The 19,287-nt window shown below is 40.5% G+C and overlaps 1 protein-coding gene across 7 annotated transcripts in view; it reads left to right on the top strand.

Annotated features, from left to right (window-relative positions):
* The first annotated feature begins 2,781 nt into the window (after positions 1-2,781).
* Positions 2,782-19,287, top strand: part of elavl4 (ELAV like neuron-specific RNA binding protein 4) — an 80,167-nt gene continuing 63,661 nt past the window's right edge. For 6 of the 7 annotated variants that reach the window (XM_053865597.1, XM_053865587.1, XM_053865578.1 and 3 more), the window contains exon 1: positions 17,661-17,875. In XM_053865597.1, the coding sequence (XP_053721572.1) occupies positions 17,867-17,875 (9 nt within the window). In that variant the 5' untranslated portion in view covers positions 17,661-17,866. Of the gene's footprint in view, positions 3,358-17,660; positions 17,876-19,287 lie in introns of those variants that run through there. The other variant, XM_053865561.1, reaches the window with a different exon arrangement.

Here is a 19,287-nt window from a genome sequence, read left to right as displayed (position 1 = left end):
GCAATCCTCGGGGATAGGATACGGAACTCAGAACTTGAGCTACAATTGCATCAATATGCAACACATGTCAACATAGGATGAAATAGTCACTTGACAAGAGTCTCTGAGTGAGAATGTGTTGCGAGCACAAATAGAGTGGGACATAAAACAGAACCTTTAGGAAGGATACAGTCAGATTTGATTTTTGCTGAAGTGAAGTACCCAATGGTGACTGAAGATGTGAAAAGATATGGCTGAAACCAACTAAGAGCAGTGTCTTTGACAGAGGCGGTCCAGTATATTTTGTGATCACCTGTGTCAAAAGCTGTGCTGAGACCTAAAATAATTCAAATAGAGCTTTCAACCTTATCTGCTGCTATGAGGAAAGGTTTGATGTATAGGTTTGAGAACAGGCTACGTTCTCTAAGACCTTTGCTAAGGATACAAGTTCAGAGTTTAGCGGTGTTGTCTAAAGTTATTAAGTCCTGTGCTTCGTTTTATGAGAGTTTGGATTGTTGCACATTTAAAGGCTGATGGGAATGTACCTGATTGAATAACGATTGATTTCATACTGATCCCAACAACATCAAATATCTCTACAATATGTGTGGGAATCATGAAGAGGATGCATGTGGTTGGCTTCGTTTGGAAGAAGTCGGTTTGGTAAATGAGTGATATAATGAAGTAATGAATTTGGAAACTAGTATGGCAGGTGAGGATCAGGTAGAAGGATACATGTTCTGAGGGCGTCATTTGTTCCGTCATCCTGACAAAAACAAAAGTTGCTGTTTGCATAGTTTCATAGAACCATATACAGTGGTACCTCGATTTTCGACCACAATCCGTTCCAGATGGCCGTTCGAGAAGCGAATTGTTCGAAATCTGAATCGATTTTTCCCATTACAATGAATGGAAAAAGAAATAATGCGTTCCGAGCCTTAAAATAGTCTTTTGTAGGAGTGAATGTCTGCTGCAGGTGCGCTGTTCCTCTATGTGTGTGGCCGCTGCATGTGGGAGGGGTTGCCGAGTGAGTGACGTCTCTCCAGAAGTGAAGAGGTGCCCGGTGCGTGTCCAGCTCTGAATGTGCGCTTCTGTGCAGTTTGGCTGTGACAAAGTCATAAACCAAGTCACGCTCTGTCCCAGACTCGCCTCATCCCTGTCCCAGCTCCAGCCCACAACAGGACATCAAACCCTGGAGTGCACGCTCCAGCCTCGGAGGTGTGGAGAGCAAGCACCTCCCATGTGACACTCTACCACGGTCCAGTGTGGAAAGGTTTTACACCTCAATATGACGAAAAAACAGTCAGTAAATGTAGCTAACAGGACTCGTCTGCATACAGAGGCTGCATTATACACGATAACAAAGTGCGTCGGCGGTCCGTGCACGTTATGTTTTTTCCCGCTTTTTTCAGGGGCACATATATATCTCTACAAAAAAAAAAAAAAAATATATATATATATATATATATATATATATATATATATATATATTGTTTTTTGTAGAATCTTTTAATGTAGTCGTAAATGGGGTCCTTCATCCATCATTCATTCCATCCTTCATTCATTGTAGTTTTTTAGTGACTCACCAAGAGCTGGTGAAATACTTTAGAGGTATTTCTATGAACTCATGCTCCAGACCAAAGCTACTCATAAACCTCTGAGCTCTGCCAAGATATAAGATGAATATATACACTTAAAAAAGCATTGCAGAATAGTGCCAGCAAACCTTTGTTCACCATCACTCACTCTGTTCTCTCTGCTCTATCTGCTGTCTTTGCTGTTTTTCAATCCGCTTGTTGTGTTGAACAATGTCCACCAAAACAGATGGTTCTGTGTCAATGGCTGCTATTAAATGGGCTCTTTTTCCTATTTGATCTGAGACTTCGAAAAGGCACATTCAAGGAAAACACAGCAGATTGTTGCCAAAACGACAGAGTTTAATAAGTCATTATTTCAGAGACAGCTTGTGTTTATGAATCACGCACGTTAAGCTGTTTAAGTGGATGCAGTGACTTGGTAGTTATATTGCACATGTTTATTTTCATTTTTTTATGATTAGGGTAAAAAAAAAACAACACAGCGACTCATGTTGCTATTTAATTACCTGATGCCATTTTTGACACGGGGTCATTTTTCTTTAGGCAGAATCTCCTGCCAACGCCGGATGCCGGCTGCTTCGTCATTGCTGGGCCACACCCTGCTGAGGAAAAAGGACATCCGCCTGACCTTGATGCTCACATCAGCTCGCTGCTCTTTTTTTTTTTTCTTCTTCTTCTTCTTTTTTTTCGGGAGCTGTGAAACGACCAAGGGGTGGCTTTAATTTCCACTCATCTCTCTCTTGATAGTCTAAAGCTTTTAATACTTTCCTTAACTCCATATGAACCCCCCACAAATCACATCCATTGAAGTGCTGGATGCCTTCCAGTGGCCTTTTGTCTATCTTGAATCTTTCTTATTTAAAAGCAATTCCTTTATAGGATAATCTACGTCTTCAGACCTCTCACAAAAAAAAAGGTTTGATTTGGTCAGGGATTTGGAGATGCTTAAGTTTAATTCTCCGTCTTACTGTATGTCGGTTAAAGGGACGGGAAGATAGGAGTGGCTGCGAGAGGATGTGGCAGTGACTGTTGCTAGAACAGTTTCCCACCTTGTGGTAGCGGAGTGAACTGTAGCTGCACCCTTCATTAGCATTGTGGGTGAGAGAGGGGGTAGAGGGAGGAGAGAGAGAGGGAGAGAGAGATGCATTGAAAGATAGAGTGAGAGAGGGAGGGAAAGCCAAGGAGAAAGGCAGTGGGAGTGATGCGGAGAGAGAGAGAGAGAGGAAAAGGGAGGGGAGTTTAAACTAAGTGCTATGGTTTGGGACAGGCTAATCTGCTAGCGAGCAGTGTGAGGATCGGAGCGTATTGTGTGAGCCAGTGTGCGGGGGACAGATAAGGCAGCCAGCCAGCTCGCCAAGCCGACCCACCGACTGCCTGACTGCCTGTTTTAATGTGCTGACTCTGGGGAGATTTTAAAAAAAGAACTGCATATTGACTACTTAGACGCGTGCGGAGATCCTGGGCACAAACGCGACCACCACAGCCAGCAGGGTGCATCAAAAGGCAGGAAAGAGAGAGAAAAAAAATAGAGGACTGAGAAATCACAACTTCAATTTCAGAAAATTAAAAGGATTTTTTTGTATCCCTGTATTTTTTTCAATTGATTTCATTTTTTTTATTATTTCTTTCTTTTTTTTGTGTTTTCGGGACTGACCCCCGACGATAGCAAAGAAAAAAAGAGGAGCTGAAGAACTCTGAAATTATTATCGGAGAGAGCCCGAAAGACCTGATCATGTTCGAAATAAGCCGAACACTCAACGCCGCTTTGTTGAGCAATGAGGTAAAGAGATTTGTTTTTTCGCCTCGCCTCACCTGTGTGTGTCTGCTGCCAACCATCCCCATGTCTATCTATTCCAGCAAGTGCATGCTCTGCTGTTGTGCCAATGCAAAAGACGTAATGTTGAAATTTCCTTTTCGTTTTTTCTTTAATGGTCCGAACAAAGGCATAGTTCCACTCCGCACACGTGTACGAGCACATGGCGAGCTACTGTTTTGACTTCCATTGTCATAATGAAACGCTGCTAAACCAATCGCACTTGCTTGTGCCGATGACGGTAAATAACGTGCATCTTTTCGATGTCCATAAGTTTATGCGTCCACTTGTATGTGTTTGTTGAACACATCCATTTGTGTGAGAGCAAGTGTTTTGTAATTCCCCTCTCTTCTCTTCTTTCGTATTTCTCCCTCTGTCCTTTACAATCCACGTTATCCTTTCTACCTGTTTCTATCCTGCTTCCCCTCCAGCCTCTCCTTTTTTCTGTTCTCTCATCCTGCGCCTGTGTGTGAGTGTGTGTACTCTGTGAGCAGCATCTCAAGATGATGGTGAGGTACGGGCAGCTCTTGGGACTAGCAGCTAGTGGCGTGGGCTCTGTCCCTGAGACGCACTATTTCCCGGGGATCTCCTGTCTTCGCGTGCCCGGATGGGCTGACAGTCACCTCTGGTAAGAGGTTTGACAGAGCAGTGCCGTATATCTCCATGTCTTCAGTGAACTTGAACACAAAGAGACTGGAGAGTAATATGAATTTATGAGTGTGAAGGAGCGAGCAAAGGGCAGAAAGAGAGCAAATTAATCATGAGACCTGTGTGTCCGGGATAGTGTTAGTAAATATTTGCTATATTATGTTGGTCCAATTAGTCTACGCCCACTCTGTCTTTAGCCTCTGCCAGGCTGTTGTCGAGGGAATTCAACGTCTTTGTGTGCGTGCAAGTATTTGTGAGTGCCTGTTTTGATCTTCATATCATTTGTGGTACTCAGTAGAAAAACTGGTTTTTATAGCTTCAGGGTTCATTGAAATGAGAAATTAACTCATGATTTATTTAAACTAAGATGTTAAAGACAACTCATCATTCGCAGTGGAAGTTTAGCTCTGACTAGCAACACATCAGGCACATGAACACAGCAGGCCATCACGGGTGACATGGTTGACAGTTTTGGAAAAGAGAAACCGCAATTCATATTTACTTCTGAAGGTAGCGGAAATGGCAAGCAATGGCACAGACAAAAATCTCGTTGCGTTTGGACTACATGAAACTGTGGGTGTCTGATCAGCTGCAGGGTCTTCATTGGTTCAGCTCTGCTTTAATCTGGCTCAGACCCATACCACAATGTCTTCTGGAAGCCTTTGTAGCACAGTGCCATGCTGATGCTACCCAAGGGTTACCATGTATGCTGATGCAGAGCGAGAAAGACAGACAGTCAGAAGTCTAGCTTCAATGGTATTATCCCGGGATCCTGAGACATATTAATGGCATCTTAAACGCACATGGCAGCTGACATATTTCAACCATGCCACATCACGAACAGCATTGTGGAAAAGCTGCACTGCCATTAAAAGCCCAGGTGCAACTTAATGGAAATTTCATAAATTCATAAATTCACATGATCGGTGCAACATCAATCATTGTTAAATTTTATTGATTGATTCTCAAGTCAATTTGCATGTTTTAGGGATTTTTTTTTAATTTTATTTTTAAATGACAGTTTAAGTTGGCTAACACCCATCATGTTCCTAGCTATGTGTGCTGGGGTGCGAATATGTGCCGACGTGGGTGTGTGTCTCTGACTGCATATGGCTGTGCAGCAGTTAAAAATCGCCTAAGTGAGTGTGTGTTCATGCATGATTACCCGTCCTTAAAAAGACCAGTGATAATGATTAATGGCACAGTCATTAAGCAGCCGAATCATTTGCATACATTAAATACATTTGATGGAAGATTTAAGTGGCTTCTATTTGCTCCACGATATCCCATTGAATTTCCTCATTGTTGTCATCCTCTACACATGATATATGATCACCCATCGAATGTTTTGAATGATATTCTTATCCATATTCTTCATTGATTTTCCGGTATGGTTCCTGGTTACCACTTCAGTATTATTTAATTCAGAAATTGTCCATAAGCGTCCTGCCCTGAGTGTGTTTGTTTGTGGCTCTTTGAGTGAATAATTTGAGTTCTCACAAGCTGCGGGAAAAAAAAACAGCCAAACAATTCTAATTCTCATTTAAAAAAAACAAATGAGGACACGGTCTGCATCAAATAAAAGAAATGAAATAGCCGTCTGTCAGAAACGGTGCAGGCCAATCGTGGTTTTGAAAGCTCCAAGAAATTCATGGCTGAAAAAAATGCAAGAAGGATTGTCGTGTCGTGTCGTGTCATTGGCACGACGTTAAAAAAAGAAAGAAAGAAAAGAGCAGTCCGCTGTGCCTGAGATCTGATTGTCATTCATTTGTGAAGGCTCCACTGACTACCCGCTGCAGACAGCTGCCGTTCTCTCTGTGACACTGGGCTGTGTTTGACAACTGGAATATTTTCTCCTTCAACGTTTTCAAACAAGACAGTTGGGTGTTTGAGAAAAGCACCTCTGGGAGCATGCGTAGAGGTCATCCCTGTTTCTCTCTAACAATCATTACCACCCAGCGTTTGCCACTTATTGCGTTCCCTATTTTCCTTGATTGCAGTGTTCCCAATATTCAGGAAATTAGCTATTTTATGCTAAACATTGGCTCTCGCTGAGATACGAACAGGTGCCTCAAACAGAATGACGCCCAGGATAGAGAACCGATGATGAATGTTTATTGCAGGAACAAACGTGATGTTAGATCTACACCATCAGATATGTTCATTTAGCACAGCTTCATTGCGGGATATACGCTCACCGCGCTGTTGTTTAAATGTAGACCGATGCAAGTGTGTCCATCGAGCTTGTTCGCACTTGATATGAGGGCCTGTGGTGTGTAAGATGTAAGGAGAAGCAAACAGACACTGGGAGGGCGACTAAAGGGTTCAGATTCACTGAAGAAGAACTGCATGTCATGTGCGTTTGAGTGCGTGTGTGTGTGTGTGTGTGTGTGGCCACCAGTGCTGCAGGGAGGGCCTAGTGATCAGCAGCTGAGCCAGTGTCCCGCTGGGAGCCATCACTGCAGAAAGGAGCAGGTGTCTGCAGGCACACACGCACACACACACACACGCACACACACACACACACACACTCTCTGTGCACTACGTCTCTTCACTCCCTTCCAATTTAGTCAGTCCGCGGGGTTCCTTTTAACATACATTTCATTACACATTACTCTGGTTTTTAATACAACAAATACATCAGCCGAGGCATCCGTCAGTTGTGTAAACAATCTTTGTTAAACAAACACAAATTAAGCTGATGAGATTCATTCACAAATGATCAAGGTCCCAAAAATATGATCACAGCATTTTTATTATTATTATTATGTTATTTAATTTTACCTCTGAAGAGACAGCACTGTGAAAACTACAGAAACACAACTCGATGAATATACAATCTGCAGATGATAGGCAGCGGCAGTAGTTTTAATAATGGAGAAGCGATGGACTAGTAGAGTTATCTTTACTCATTTTTTGTTGATTCAAATGAGCGCAATGATGCAGTAGTAACAACCATAACAGTAGTAAAGTGGCAACATTTTAACATCATTTGGCGCTGATTTATATTAAGCATTTCCAAAATCGTGTTGGATAAAACTGAGGTGTTTGTCATAAGTCAGTGTTTACATTCAGAGTTCAACAGGTCAACAATGTAACACATTTCCCATTTCCTCTTTTTATCATCTTCAATTCAAACCCTCCCACGAGTTTTTCATTTCTTGGTGGAAGAAGGCATTTAATTTCAGAAGCAATTTCTCTGCCTCTCTTTGACAATGTTTTCAAATCCTGCAGAACTTATATCATTCGGCTTAACGGATAAATAGAGAAAGAATAATGAAGCAGACAAGGCTGGCTAGATAGCATTATTGTGTGGGGAAATTCTGCTCACTCTAGTATTTGCAAACAAATGCAGATGATTTTAACGGAATGGCAGAAAAATGCTTCACGTTGGGAGGGTCGTGACTTTTACAGATTTCATTTCCAGCCTGCATAATGATCTTTTTTTTTTTTTTAAAGCCTGATTCTGCTCAATGCATACATTGCATCAGGTCAGACAATAGACATAACATCAGATTTACTGAGTGAATAGATGTTTAAATCCAGCAGTGTTGATGAAATGAACAACCGTGGTACAAGCGATCAGGGGTGCCTGACTTGACCTTTGTGTGTCAGTTCGGCTTCAGTTTTGTCGTCCCAGAAACAAACGAACAACGGAATAAATGCTGACATATTTGCTTTTTTACTGCAAAATGATTCTGATCACCTCAATTTGAACTATCGATGTATTATCTCTGGTGTTTGTTAGGTGAGCGGTGATGAGAGGAAAAGTGTCAAACAACTGATTTGTGATCGATCACATGCGTTTAAGATTCTGACATGTTGATTAACTACACTATTTTGTCCTCTCCCAGAATTGGTAACTTCAAAGCTGATGCCATATTATTGATTCACTCATTGACAGGGACGAGGCGACGCATTTGCTGTCACCATGAATAAATGATGAATGGCCGGGTGACGCACTAGTGCTTCATATCGACTGTTGAAGTCCTCACAGCTCCCTCTGCAGATGTTGGGCTCTTTCTTTTCATGTTAGGTTTTCATGTTATGTGATCTTACTCGTTGAATTCTGTGAAGAGTCTCATAAGTCATATCAAAAGGCAACTCAGCAGAAATGAGAAAGAAAACATATCACTCGAAAGACCATAATTGGAAGCCTAGAGTGTCATTTGAGGACCACTTATTTTGGTTCTGTATTTGTGTTTGAAGGGGCCCATTGTAGAACATTGCTGACTCTGTCGTGCCCAGTGCTGTGCTTGTTTCATTGGTCATTCCTATATACGTGTGCTCGGCATACTCTCCAGCAAGGCTCAGCTTCAGTAAAATCCCAACAGTTTTCAATTCAAACAATCCTATAGAACACCACCAAAATCAAACTGCTTTTAAGTTTGACCCTGTACGTTTGATTGAAATCATGACCACTTGGGGGACATGGAGAGTGGGGCCCTTTCCAGGTACTTCAGGACAGGGGCGGGGTGCACCCCAAACAGGTCGCCAGCTTATATCATGGCACACAGAAACAAACTATCCACCACACACACACTCACACGAGGACAATTTAGACTACGAACCCACCTCTGAATGTTTTTGCACTGTGGGAGGAAACTGGAGGGTCTGGAGTGAACCCAACCGAACACTGGGAGAACATGCACACTCAAAACAGAAAGGAGTGAGGTTGCTGGGAGTTAACCAGTAACCAGAGGCTAATTAAGCAGAGAAACAAACATTACTGTGCTGAATGAGACTGGACATGGAAGTTCTCCGTCTTGCGCACTTAGCTGAGCTCAGGGATATGCAAGCCTTTTTAGGGATGAGAACTGTGTAGATGGGAGGCACCTACTTTACATTGATCGATGAAAATATTGCTTTGTACGTGTCCCTGATTTCCATTTCTGAAGGTTATATTGCATGAATAAAAAGCTATTTGTTCACACAAACCTCTTTGTTTATCATGGGTTACTTATAAACTTAATAATTCATATTAGTTATTTGAATGTTTCAAATGATTAAGGGTAGATATCTGAGGTTTTTGAAATACTTTATTAAAAAAATGTCAGTGACATACTATCACTAATGTGTATCTGTATCAACAGGTTTGTATCTGTGGATCTGTTTAATAAGTTCAGAGAGATGTTTAATTTAAAGCCTTGTTTTAGAGATGTGGTATGTAAAACTGAGTATTATTATTATATATTATTGGCTCCAGCACCTATATGTCTCCTGGAGTTGTATATGCAGACTATTCCCTGTTGAACATTTATTCAGTGCTCTTTGTTGCAGCAGGAAACGATCAATTCAACTTATCATAACAATCTGGCGATAAATTGTTTCTACCTTCACCACAAATCAAGAAAACGCTGACAGCAACTATATGTTGCTTTCTTTCATCAGCCGTGCGTTTCAAGGAAGCAACATGAAGCTATTGAAACTCCCCTCCAAGCATGGAGGCATTTAACTGAAAGCCTTTAGAGTTTTTTCCTGTTATGTACTGCCCACTTGCTTTTTCTCAAGCATGAGAAAAGAGCGGCTAAGCATGAAGTGACATTTCCAGAGTTGGATTTGTGCAGCCTGGGCGTGATTTGGTCCATAGCGCCGCAGGCTTGGCCTGTGTGAGGACTCTGCATGCCTCTAATTTTTAAAGGTTATAGCTTATCAAGAGCCACAGAGATGCCATTTATGCAGGTCTGATGGTGAAAGATTGCTTGAATTTGTACGGTGACATGATGAATATAACTAACCTTTCCCTGCAGAGGGAAAATCACTTTTTTTTTTCTTTAATAGAAACATTAAATATATCTGGTCATTCCGGCCTACTTGTGTATGGCTAGTGAACAAAACATTTGAGATTATGGGTGACTAAATGCAATCTTGGGTGTTAGTAGAACGATGGAGTACAGCTGTATAAAAATATTTAAGTGAAAATCAATATGTCCTTTATGCGCCTCTTTACCAAAGCAAAGGATCACATCGTATCTGGTGACGGTTGCCTGCAAGAAAATATCTACCTTTCTCCTGACACAATGAGGAACTCTTGAAGCTCAAGGGTATAGCAGGAAGGGTGGAGTTAATAAAAGCCCTGAACAGATGGATCACACCAGTCAAACTGCGAGCATGAAAATGCGGCGACAAAGATCAAACACAAATGATCTGCCATCCCCGCAGCTTTGAAACCCACTGCTACTTTACCTCAGGATGCACCTCAATGATCATATTTAATATATCGCAGTTGTCTAGTTTAGCTCGAGGCTCACGCTATTGTATACATCCCACTACATATTTATGCTAATTACCAGCAAAGAGAACATTTTAATGAGTCTGAGCTACTGGACAGATGAAGTTGAATGTCAACCTAAGCTGCAGCCTGCTCTCTTGTCCAAATGGACACTAATCCACCCAAGTCCTGTTGAGAATTCACTCTCGGTGCCAATGCACATGCTAGACTGAACTGCCAATGCATACCTAAGCCTTTCTGGGCTCATCCCGGGAGCCTCTCATTTATGTCGGCCTGGACTGCCCATTATCGGCTTCATCAATTACACAAGGAATTTCTAATAAAACAAATAGTCATGGAAAATATGAGAGTTAAGAAGCCATTAGTCATCATAAGCTAAAATTATTTCCTTGCATATACAAAACCTAGTAATCTTTTTTTGTTTTTGTTTTGTTTTCTTTACTCTTCGCTTATCATGCAATGATAGAGGCCCTGACATTATCAACCTTCCATAAATATATAAATGCCACAAAACTAAATTTACTTCCACAGTCAGCTGTTCACTTCATGATATTTTGGAACAGAACATCACTGAATTATGTGGAAGAGTGGCCTCTCATTTTATGGCATAACATGAAACTACAATAAGATAGATCAGTTTATCTGAAGAGATTTACAGGAACGATAAACTTGTGAGACCGCAGAGACATCAGTCCAGCAGGAGTGATTGAAAGTTGTAATTTCAAGACTATTATTATTATGAGTACTAGTACTTGTAGTAGCAGTAGTTGAAAAGATCACAGTCCACTCTTTAAAATCTCAGAGAAACTGTTTTATTCGGAGATGTATACTTTTTGTGAACTTTGTTTCATTTACATGAGACACCTTTAACCTGTTTGGTCATGTGTGGAGAATTCATTCTTGTCCTTTATTGCCATTGTACTTTTTTTTTTTTAATTACAATCAACTAGCCACATTTAGGGGAACTGCCTGCACCATCATGTAGTGATACAAACAATATTAGGGCCATTTCGGTGAGAAAAAAGATGGAAGGAGCACTAGCATAACACACAAGACTCCTGAATGAAAACAGAGTGGGACTGAAAATTCTATTCAGATTATTCAGATGAGAATGAATTCAGTGTGCATACAATATGTATAATGATGTTTCCTGCTTGACATATGTCAGTATAGTAGCATTATCAATAATGACAGCATTGTGGAATAATAACCGTAGACAAATGAGGACATTCTTTTCTGCAAAAACAGCTTCCCTTACGATACCAAGTTCAGTTATTACTACTAATAATCTGAAAAGTTTCACCTTCAACTATGGGAGACTTTTGGATGAAAAGTGATACATTTTAAAATATATAAACCAATGCAATCCATGTCCTCTAATCAGGTTTGCACAATGAAGCCTTCAGAGGACACACATATCTTCTTGATTTACCTGTAGATGTAGGTTTCCTAGATGCAGCTTCTCCTGATACGTGGGTCAGTTGGAACTGCTATCACACACCTTAGACCAAGACGTTAGAGTTGCTGTTATCAACAACAAAATGCTCTTCATACTGGCTTAGTTCTACGGCGGCTGCTTGTCCACAGAGTTTCTACCGCCTCTGATTAAGTGCTCACCCCGTATTCCATAGATAGTGACAGAGCGTTCAGCCTGAGCTTTCAAACGGCTCCTGTCACAACTCTGCAGTCGGCAAAGCTGCAGCCAGAGCAAACAGCTTTGAGTTCAAGGAAGCGCCTGTGACAAATGCAACACGGCCTTGTTCCAGGATCAGCGTGGAGAATTCATTTCGGATCTGAAGGGTTTCTCGACATGGGAATCACTCTGGCAGGGGTTAAGCTGAAAATGTATCATGACTACAAACATGCTCCAACGAGGATGTTTGAGGATTGGTTAGTGATGTTTTCTTTAAATGTCACTTACATTTGTTAGATCCACAATAAGGTGCACCTTTTTTTTTTTTTTTCGAAAAGCTGAAAAGAAAAATATGATTGATTTAACCTTTTTGTAGGCTTTTTGGATGCACAAGACTCATTTACTTCTATTTAGATATGACTCAGCATTTCGGCTATTAAACAAAAATAATAACTGTCAGACTCATATTTCATTATTTAGCATCTTAATATACACTAGCTATAGTCTGTTTACCAGATGTGTTCTTCAGAGGACTCAATGAGTGAGGTAGAGCGCTTGATATAATGATTTCAGGTGCGACTGTAAGGTAAGTATGCATTTGTGCATTTCAGCTAGTATACTGATATACTGATATTCATATATATATATATATATATATATATATATATATATATATATATATATATATATATATATATATATATATATATATATATATATATATATATATATATGATTCCATTAATAATTCCAAATTTAAATTAGCTCAGTAGAATATCGAAAGTCTACAGCTGAGTGGCAATAAAATTTCCTAAGGGGTCTTTACTTTCTCTAAGTAAGTGTAATTACACAAGGAAGCCATTTGCTTAAACTATCTTGAGTACTTTTTCTTTTTCATTTTAACCAAAGATACAAATTTTGTCTGAATAAATGTTTTCCAAATAAATAAATCATAAATCAAATGATTTATGATTTATTTATTTTGTTTGTTTATTTTTATAAGAAAATAAATCTCTTGATCTGGTCTACAGGATCCAAGCCGTAATTCAGAGCACACAAAAAAAAGTATCCATCTATTCCCAGTCTTATTAGGAGCATTTCCTAAATGCAGCACTCAGTCCATAAAAAAGTCACTGAACAATTGATTCTCAAGCCACGATGGCATCGTTTGTTATCAGGCTGCAGCAGCAGCGCAGTAAAAGAGGACATTATCAATAGAGGAGCACTGTGAGGATAGTTCATGGAGGATGAAGAGATTATACAAATGACTGGGAGACGGTACAAATTGTAGTTGTTGCGGTGACGTTTTATGGTACACAAAAATGGTACTTTTTGTGTACCTTACTTATTCACGAGTGTGACTTGTGTTTTTCATGGACTTGCGTCATGCATTTTGGGGTCAGTTTTCAGACTTCAATGGGCATAATCGAGTTGTTGGAATCATTAATGATTTTAACCCTTTAAATCCTGAACCGTTCAATAATTGAGAGAAGATTCAGTCGGTCTGAATAAATACAAATCAAATGTCAAATCGACTAGTAGTTATGCTACGACATGGATTGCCTTGATGCTGATGGAGTTTAGTAACATGTGATGCATGTTTACAGAATACAAAATAACTGCAGTCCCATTTGCATTCCTCTCTGTATTCTCTTCCATTCGACTACTTTCCCCTTCATTACTTTTTTTCCTTTTCTGGCTCAAAGACTTTTCGCGAACGACTCTCTATGAGGAAAAGTCATTTAACATCATTTGCTCACACTGCGGCTTAAACAAGGTGCCATTGTGTCCAATCTGCTACTTCAGAGCATCAGTAATCATAAGAGCTACTTTTAGCCGTGCAGGCTATTACTAAAATGTCAGAACACTGTGGCCTTTTTCTTTAGCGGGGAAATAAAAGAGACGATTTGATCTCACGTAAGACAGCGTAGCAGGTGCAGCGTGATCTTCAGACCATGAAATTACTGAAAAAAAATCAGTATCTACAACGTGTGCACCATTGATTCGTGAAAATAAAGCTGCTGGTATTAACACTGAGGGCAAACAACAAAAGTCAACGGAGCCCAAACTACCCATTGTTGTGCAGCTCCAGCTGCATGATGCTAATGGCCGTCTGATGTCGGGGATTCACTGATGCTGAGATTGAAGCTGGCAAAGGAGACAGGCCAGTTGAAGGCCGTTCCTCTCATTTGTTGATTGTTACCGGCAGAGGGTGGACACCTGCCAAGACAGAGGCGATCATCAGTCTGAGTAGCACAGCAAGCGTCTACTCCAGTCTGAACTTCACTTCTGCTACTAAATCTATCCTTCAAGGGCAAATAATAAAAAAAAAAGGCTGAGTAAGCTGCCGCATACTGAGGAGAGTGTTCCGGGTTATTAAACATATTGGGCTCTTTTACTGCATTGACTGCTGTGATATTCCAAATTTGAATCCACCAGTTTAAATAGAGCCGACGCCGTTCCCATCCTCGTTTCAAATCCCGCTGCCATATGGGGGATTTTCATTTAGAACATTGTTTATTCCTTTATGAGTTAGCAGCGCGCGTGTTTGTTCTGAGGCAACGCAGACATCATATCAGCCGCACAACAAGTCTCTCTTTGCTGTTAATAACAAGGTGGTTTTCAGTGCACGCAGATAACACTTCCATGGCACTTCTTTAAATAGGAGTCTTATTAAGGAGAGGGAAACATTGGACATGTGTTGAAACACTACATCTGACAGATAACACGTCTTCAGTCAGCAATTATCACTTTCCGCCCGCTGATTCAAACAGTCAGCGCTATGTATGCAATTAAAGGGCTGCTTTTTCAGTCGGGGTGGGAAACAGGCAGAGGGGAGACTTAACCACAATTAGCCAATTCTCTCTTTCTAAATTTGCATGCTAGGAGCACAGGCTCAAGTACTCTTCTGGTCCGGCACTTAAAACTGCGGCTATGTCAGAGTGATTCTGGAAATACGTGTGTGTGTGTGTGTGTGCGTGTGTGTTTATGGGGTTAGAGAAAAAGGGAATTTAGCATCGCTGGGAGAGCACAGTGGCGTTGTGGTGAGTTCTCTTCCCTCGCAGCAAGGTCCCTGATCTGAATCCAGCTCCGAGCGAATCCTTTCTGAGTGATTAGCTTTGGAAAATGTGGGATTTCACCCATCACTCCTGTGTCCTCTCACAGTTCACATGCATTTAGGATGATCTATGATTTGAAATTCTTTTTCTCCGCGAGTAACTGTCTGAGAGAGCTCTTATAGACCCGACCATTCAGGGGATGACACAAGGATGAGTCCAGCTATGGACAGTTGAGAATGAATTAAGGACCATAACACTATTTAGGCCATATTGACTGCAGTGCATACACCACCAGGCCCTACACAAATATCCCTGAAGAACCTCCTTAATACACATAAGTCTCAGGCACCAGCGTCAAGAGCTTTGCAAGTGCAGACTCAGCAATGTTTCACTGTTTTGTACTGTCAAATTTAAACCCAAATTTGAGTAGCTTGTCCACAGGAAGTCAATAACTCACTCAATTTTAATTCTGCTTGATAGATGTTCAGCTGAGCAAAAGGTTAGCAAGTCACATAATTACCTTTTTTCAGGCGGGAATTTTGACTGACACGAAGAGGTGGTTCAGTCTGCTTTTATTAAAGCCATTGACTCTGGAAAAATGTGCCCAGGTAAAATCAAATGAGACAGAGGCGCAACAATCTCGCCACTATTTATATGGTTCACTTCACAGACTGAAAACAGAAAAAAAAGTAAAACGAACTCTATGACCCGCATCATGAGATGAATTAGTCACCTGTTCTACGGGTTCCCCACTTCTCTTCCTATGCAACTATTGAGCATAAAAAGGAGACAAAAGTCAATCATCTATTCATCAATTGTATGAATTAAAATGTGTGGGTAGAAATGTAATATTGAATAGTCCTGCATGTAGAAATTAATCAGAAATGTATCGAGTTTTCAGTCGCCCTAAAAAGGAAGTAAAGAACACTGGTAAACTATAATGCCAGGATGAAAAAAAGAGTAAATTGTGAAATAGTTTACACCAAAAGAGAATATGCATCTGATGTCAAGGTTAACGTCCAAACACCAAGCCAACAAATCATGTTGCACTAATGCCTGCCACCATCTTTCCCCGCAAAGACACTGAGCCGATGCTAAAAAAAGAGAGAGACAAAAGTGCTGTCGATAATTAAGCTGCTCAGCAATATCAACGACATCCAGACTATAAAGTATCAGCATGAATGCCCTTGATAGAATGTCTCAAACACTCCCTCCATCTGTCCATACACAATATTCAAACGCACAGTGTGCAGGCTTAACTAGGACATGGCAGCAGCATGGTTCCCTTCATTTCTTTATTTCCTGAGCGTACAAACACACACTCACACCAGCTCACAAGACGAGGGAGAGATGAGCAGATTGTGTTTGGGGCTAATTTACTCAGTTGTTGCAGTCATTTTCAACCATCGTCCTGCGAAGCAATTTGCTGAAATGACATGTGGGCCGTGACTGTTTAGTTTGAATCATATTTAAATTATTGGCAAAAAAAAAAGCATTTTAAGGGAAATCATCAACAATTAAAAAGGCAAAGGCAGAGAAAAGGTAATGACAAGACACATCTCTTTATAAATTATGAATTATCAATGTAATCTAATGCAGACATGTTCAGTGCCGTTTGGAACATATGTTAATAATACTGCACAACATTGTTGATGATATTACAAATGTTTTGAGCGAATTCATCACAATTCTTAGCTATCCACTCATATGCCTGTGTATATATAATGTGAGCTGACAGTTTTACTCTCTCAGAAAGTGCATCTCTGATTTAAAAGTCATGCTATCAAAAGTTGGAACCCCAATTTGCCGCTGGATTGAAAAAATTGCAGATAAATATGATGTTTCTTCTCATCAATATGCATTAGCATGACAGGAAGATATAGCAGATGATAGATGAAACTCGTTTGTGTGTCTGAATTAAAATAAATTGCATGGTTAGGTTAGTTACAGTCATCAGTCAGTTGGTTACAGACTAACATAGACGAACATAAAAATATGCCTTAACCGCAGCAAACATACGGAATCCAAAGAAATGCTGCCAAATGACAAGTGTTTTCTGCTTTACCTCTTGTTGCCTTATGCTTTTAGAGAATCACTTCATAACAGTTTTGTTGATGTATAACAGTGGTGAAGATTTCTTAATTGATCCTTACCCACCATGATATTCACTGTCTGCACAAAGGTGCACAAGTGTTCTGGGGAGTTAAACGAGTGATCTTGTGCATGTTGTTCATTTAGAAAAAGGAGAGTTTATTTTTCCTGTATGAAAAGGCTGCTGTCCTCAGAGAGCCACCAAGGGAGGCAAGAGCTCCCTCTTCTTGTCGACTTGTGATATTGGCGCGAAAGACAGAGACAGCTTTGCCCCAACTTTGTTTTTTAGCAGTTAAATTACCTTTCAGATATTCGGGACACGCATCTTGTTTACATAAACTCTGATTCAGATCTACTGGTCCGTTTGTCGACGTGTGAACGAGCTCTTCTGAACTCAAACCGGAGACAGTAACCGCGACCTACCACTCCAAACAGAAGTGATCTTGAGCAGCATCTTCCATCCTCAGAGCATGGAGCATCCCTGTCCCTGCGTCCTCTCACACAACCCTCCTTCCCGTCTCCTCGCGTGCCCCGCCCCCTTATGGCTCGTTAGCCAATCACAAGCAGGAGTCGCTTCCATCAATTTCTTTTACGATTTCTACAAAGGTGTAAATGTTTTACGTCGTGTCAGTCGCAGCGAGTTAGGTTTCATGTCGGCTTGTCGTTTGTAGTCCATTAAGACGTTTCCGTGACGCAGGAAGAGGCGCAGTTTTCAGTTTTCCCGCCGCGTCCTTCTTTTGATATTCACGACTCCTGTCATCAGCCGGCTCTTCCACTCCCTAAGCTTCCAAGTTCAGACTCTGTGGTCCAAGAATGGTCATGGTGAGTAGGTAGCAACGTGGCTGGAGTCTCGTCTTTGTGTTATCTGCTGGAGTAACGCGCTCATGTTGCAGCACTGAACAGGTGGACTCGTCTGTTGTACTGTAACCGCATCACACGGAATTACGTTCGTGATACCCGGTGTAGCTGTACTGTTGTGTCATATAAATGTGTTAGGGACCCTATAAGACAGAAAGAAAATTCATCCTTTCTACCTCTCACACACGTATACTCGCTCCTACAGTATATACTGTACATATATTCTACCTCTCACACACATACATACACGCTCTCACACACTTATATGCTCACTTTTATTTTAATGCATATGTGTATGAGGTAGAATGTATGTATGTGAGACTGAGTATATATCTGCATATCAGAGCGAGAATGTGTGTCTGAGAGAGAGAGAGAGAGGTAGAACATATGTATGTAGGAGAGAGTATACATGCATATGTATATATGTGTGTGAGTGGAGAGAATATGAGCCGTATACGGCCCCTCATATAAATTTGCTTAAAGTGTGTGTGTGGGGAGCGTGTGCATGTTTCTACTTTCATGCTATTGTCCGTACTCCCCTCTATATTAGTCCGTATAAATGACATACTGAATAATAGTTTTCAAGTCTTATAATTTATATAATGTTCATAATTTCAACTCACACAAGTTTAAAAGACTTAATGTTAGGAATAGTAGTAATAGGATCAGAAAAAAAAAGATATATATTTAAACATGGATAAATGCACAGCTGTCAAAAAATGTGAGCTAATTTGATAGTAGCAAGTCTTTCTTTTTATTAGTATGAAGTAATAATGGTGTTGACAGTCAACATTTGACTTTTGATTAAGTGCTAATAGTTTACAATCTACTTGCTCTGGGAGTATTTATTCTACTTGCTCTGGGAGTATTTACTGTCCCAAGTTGTATAAGACTGACTGGAAGGTTGCCTCGGTTTAAAGAAGGTATTTGTTTCAATTTGAAAGCCAAGCTTCCATCTGTGTAAGATGGGTTGGTTTTTGTGGTCCATTAATACGATAACAGTCCACATTAATCTTTTTTATTGGGCTTTGTTGAGGAATGCATTATGGTCTTACTATATATTAATTTTATTAATGGTCTTTCAAAGCTGAGAAAGCACTGGGTTTAAGTGGTTCTTTGAGTAATATAAATTGCGAAACCCATAAACAAGCATTGTTCTTGGCCATTTTGTTAATGCATACTGTATCTTTTCCAAAGTGGCTGGTAAACCCCATTGGGAAGTAGATGGGTGGGATTGGTAACTCTGATGTAAAAATTTAGACTTTAAACATTATATACGATACACAATAATTCTTGTATTTAACTGCAGTCTTACTAAGTACTTTTACCAAAGTGTTTTAACTGCAAGCCAGATGTCATTTCCCCATTTGTTGTCC

This window comes from Synchiropus splendidus, chromosome 1, assembly GCF_027744825.2.
Source record: "Synchiropus splendidus isolate RoL2022-P1 chromosome 1, RoL_Sspl_1.0, whole genome shotgun sequence".
Lineage (NCBI taxonomy): Eukaryota > Metazoa > Chordata > Actinopteri > Syngnathiformes > Callionymidae > Synchiropus > Synchiropus splendidus.
This window is presented reverse-complemented; position numbering and strand designations above follow the sequence as displayed.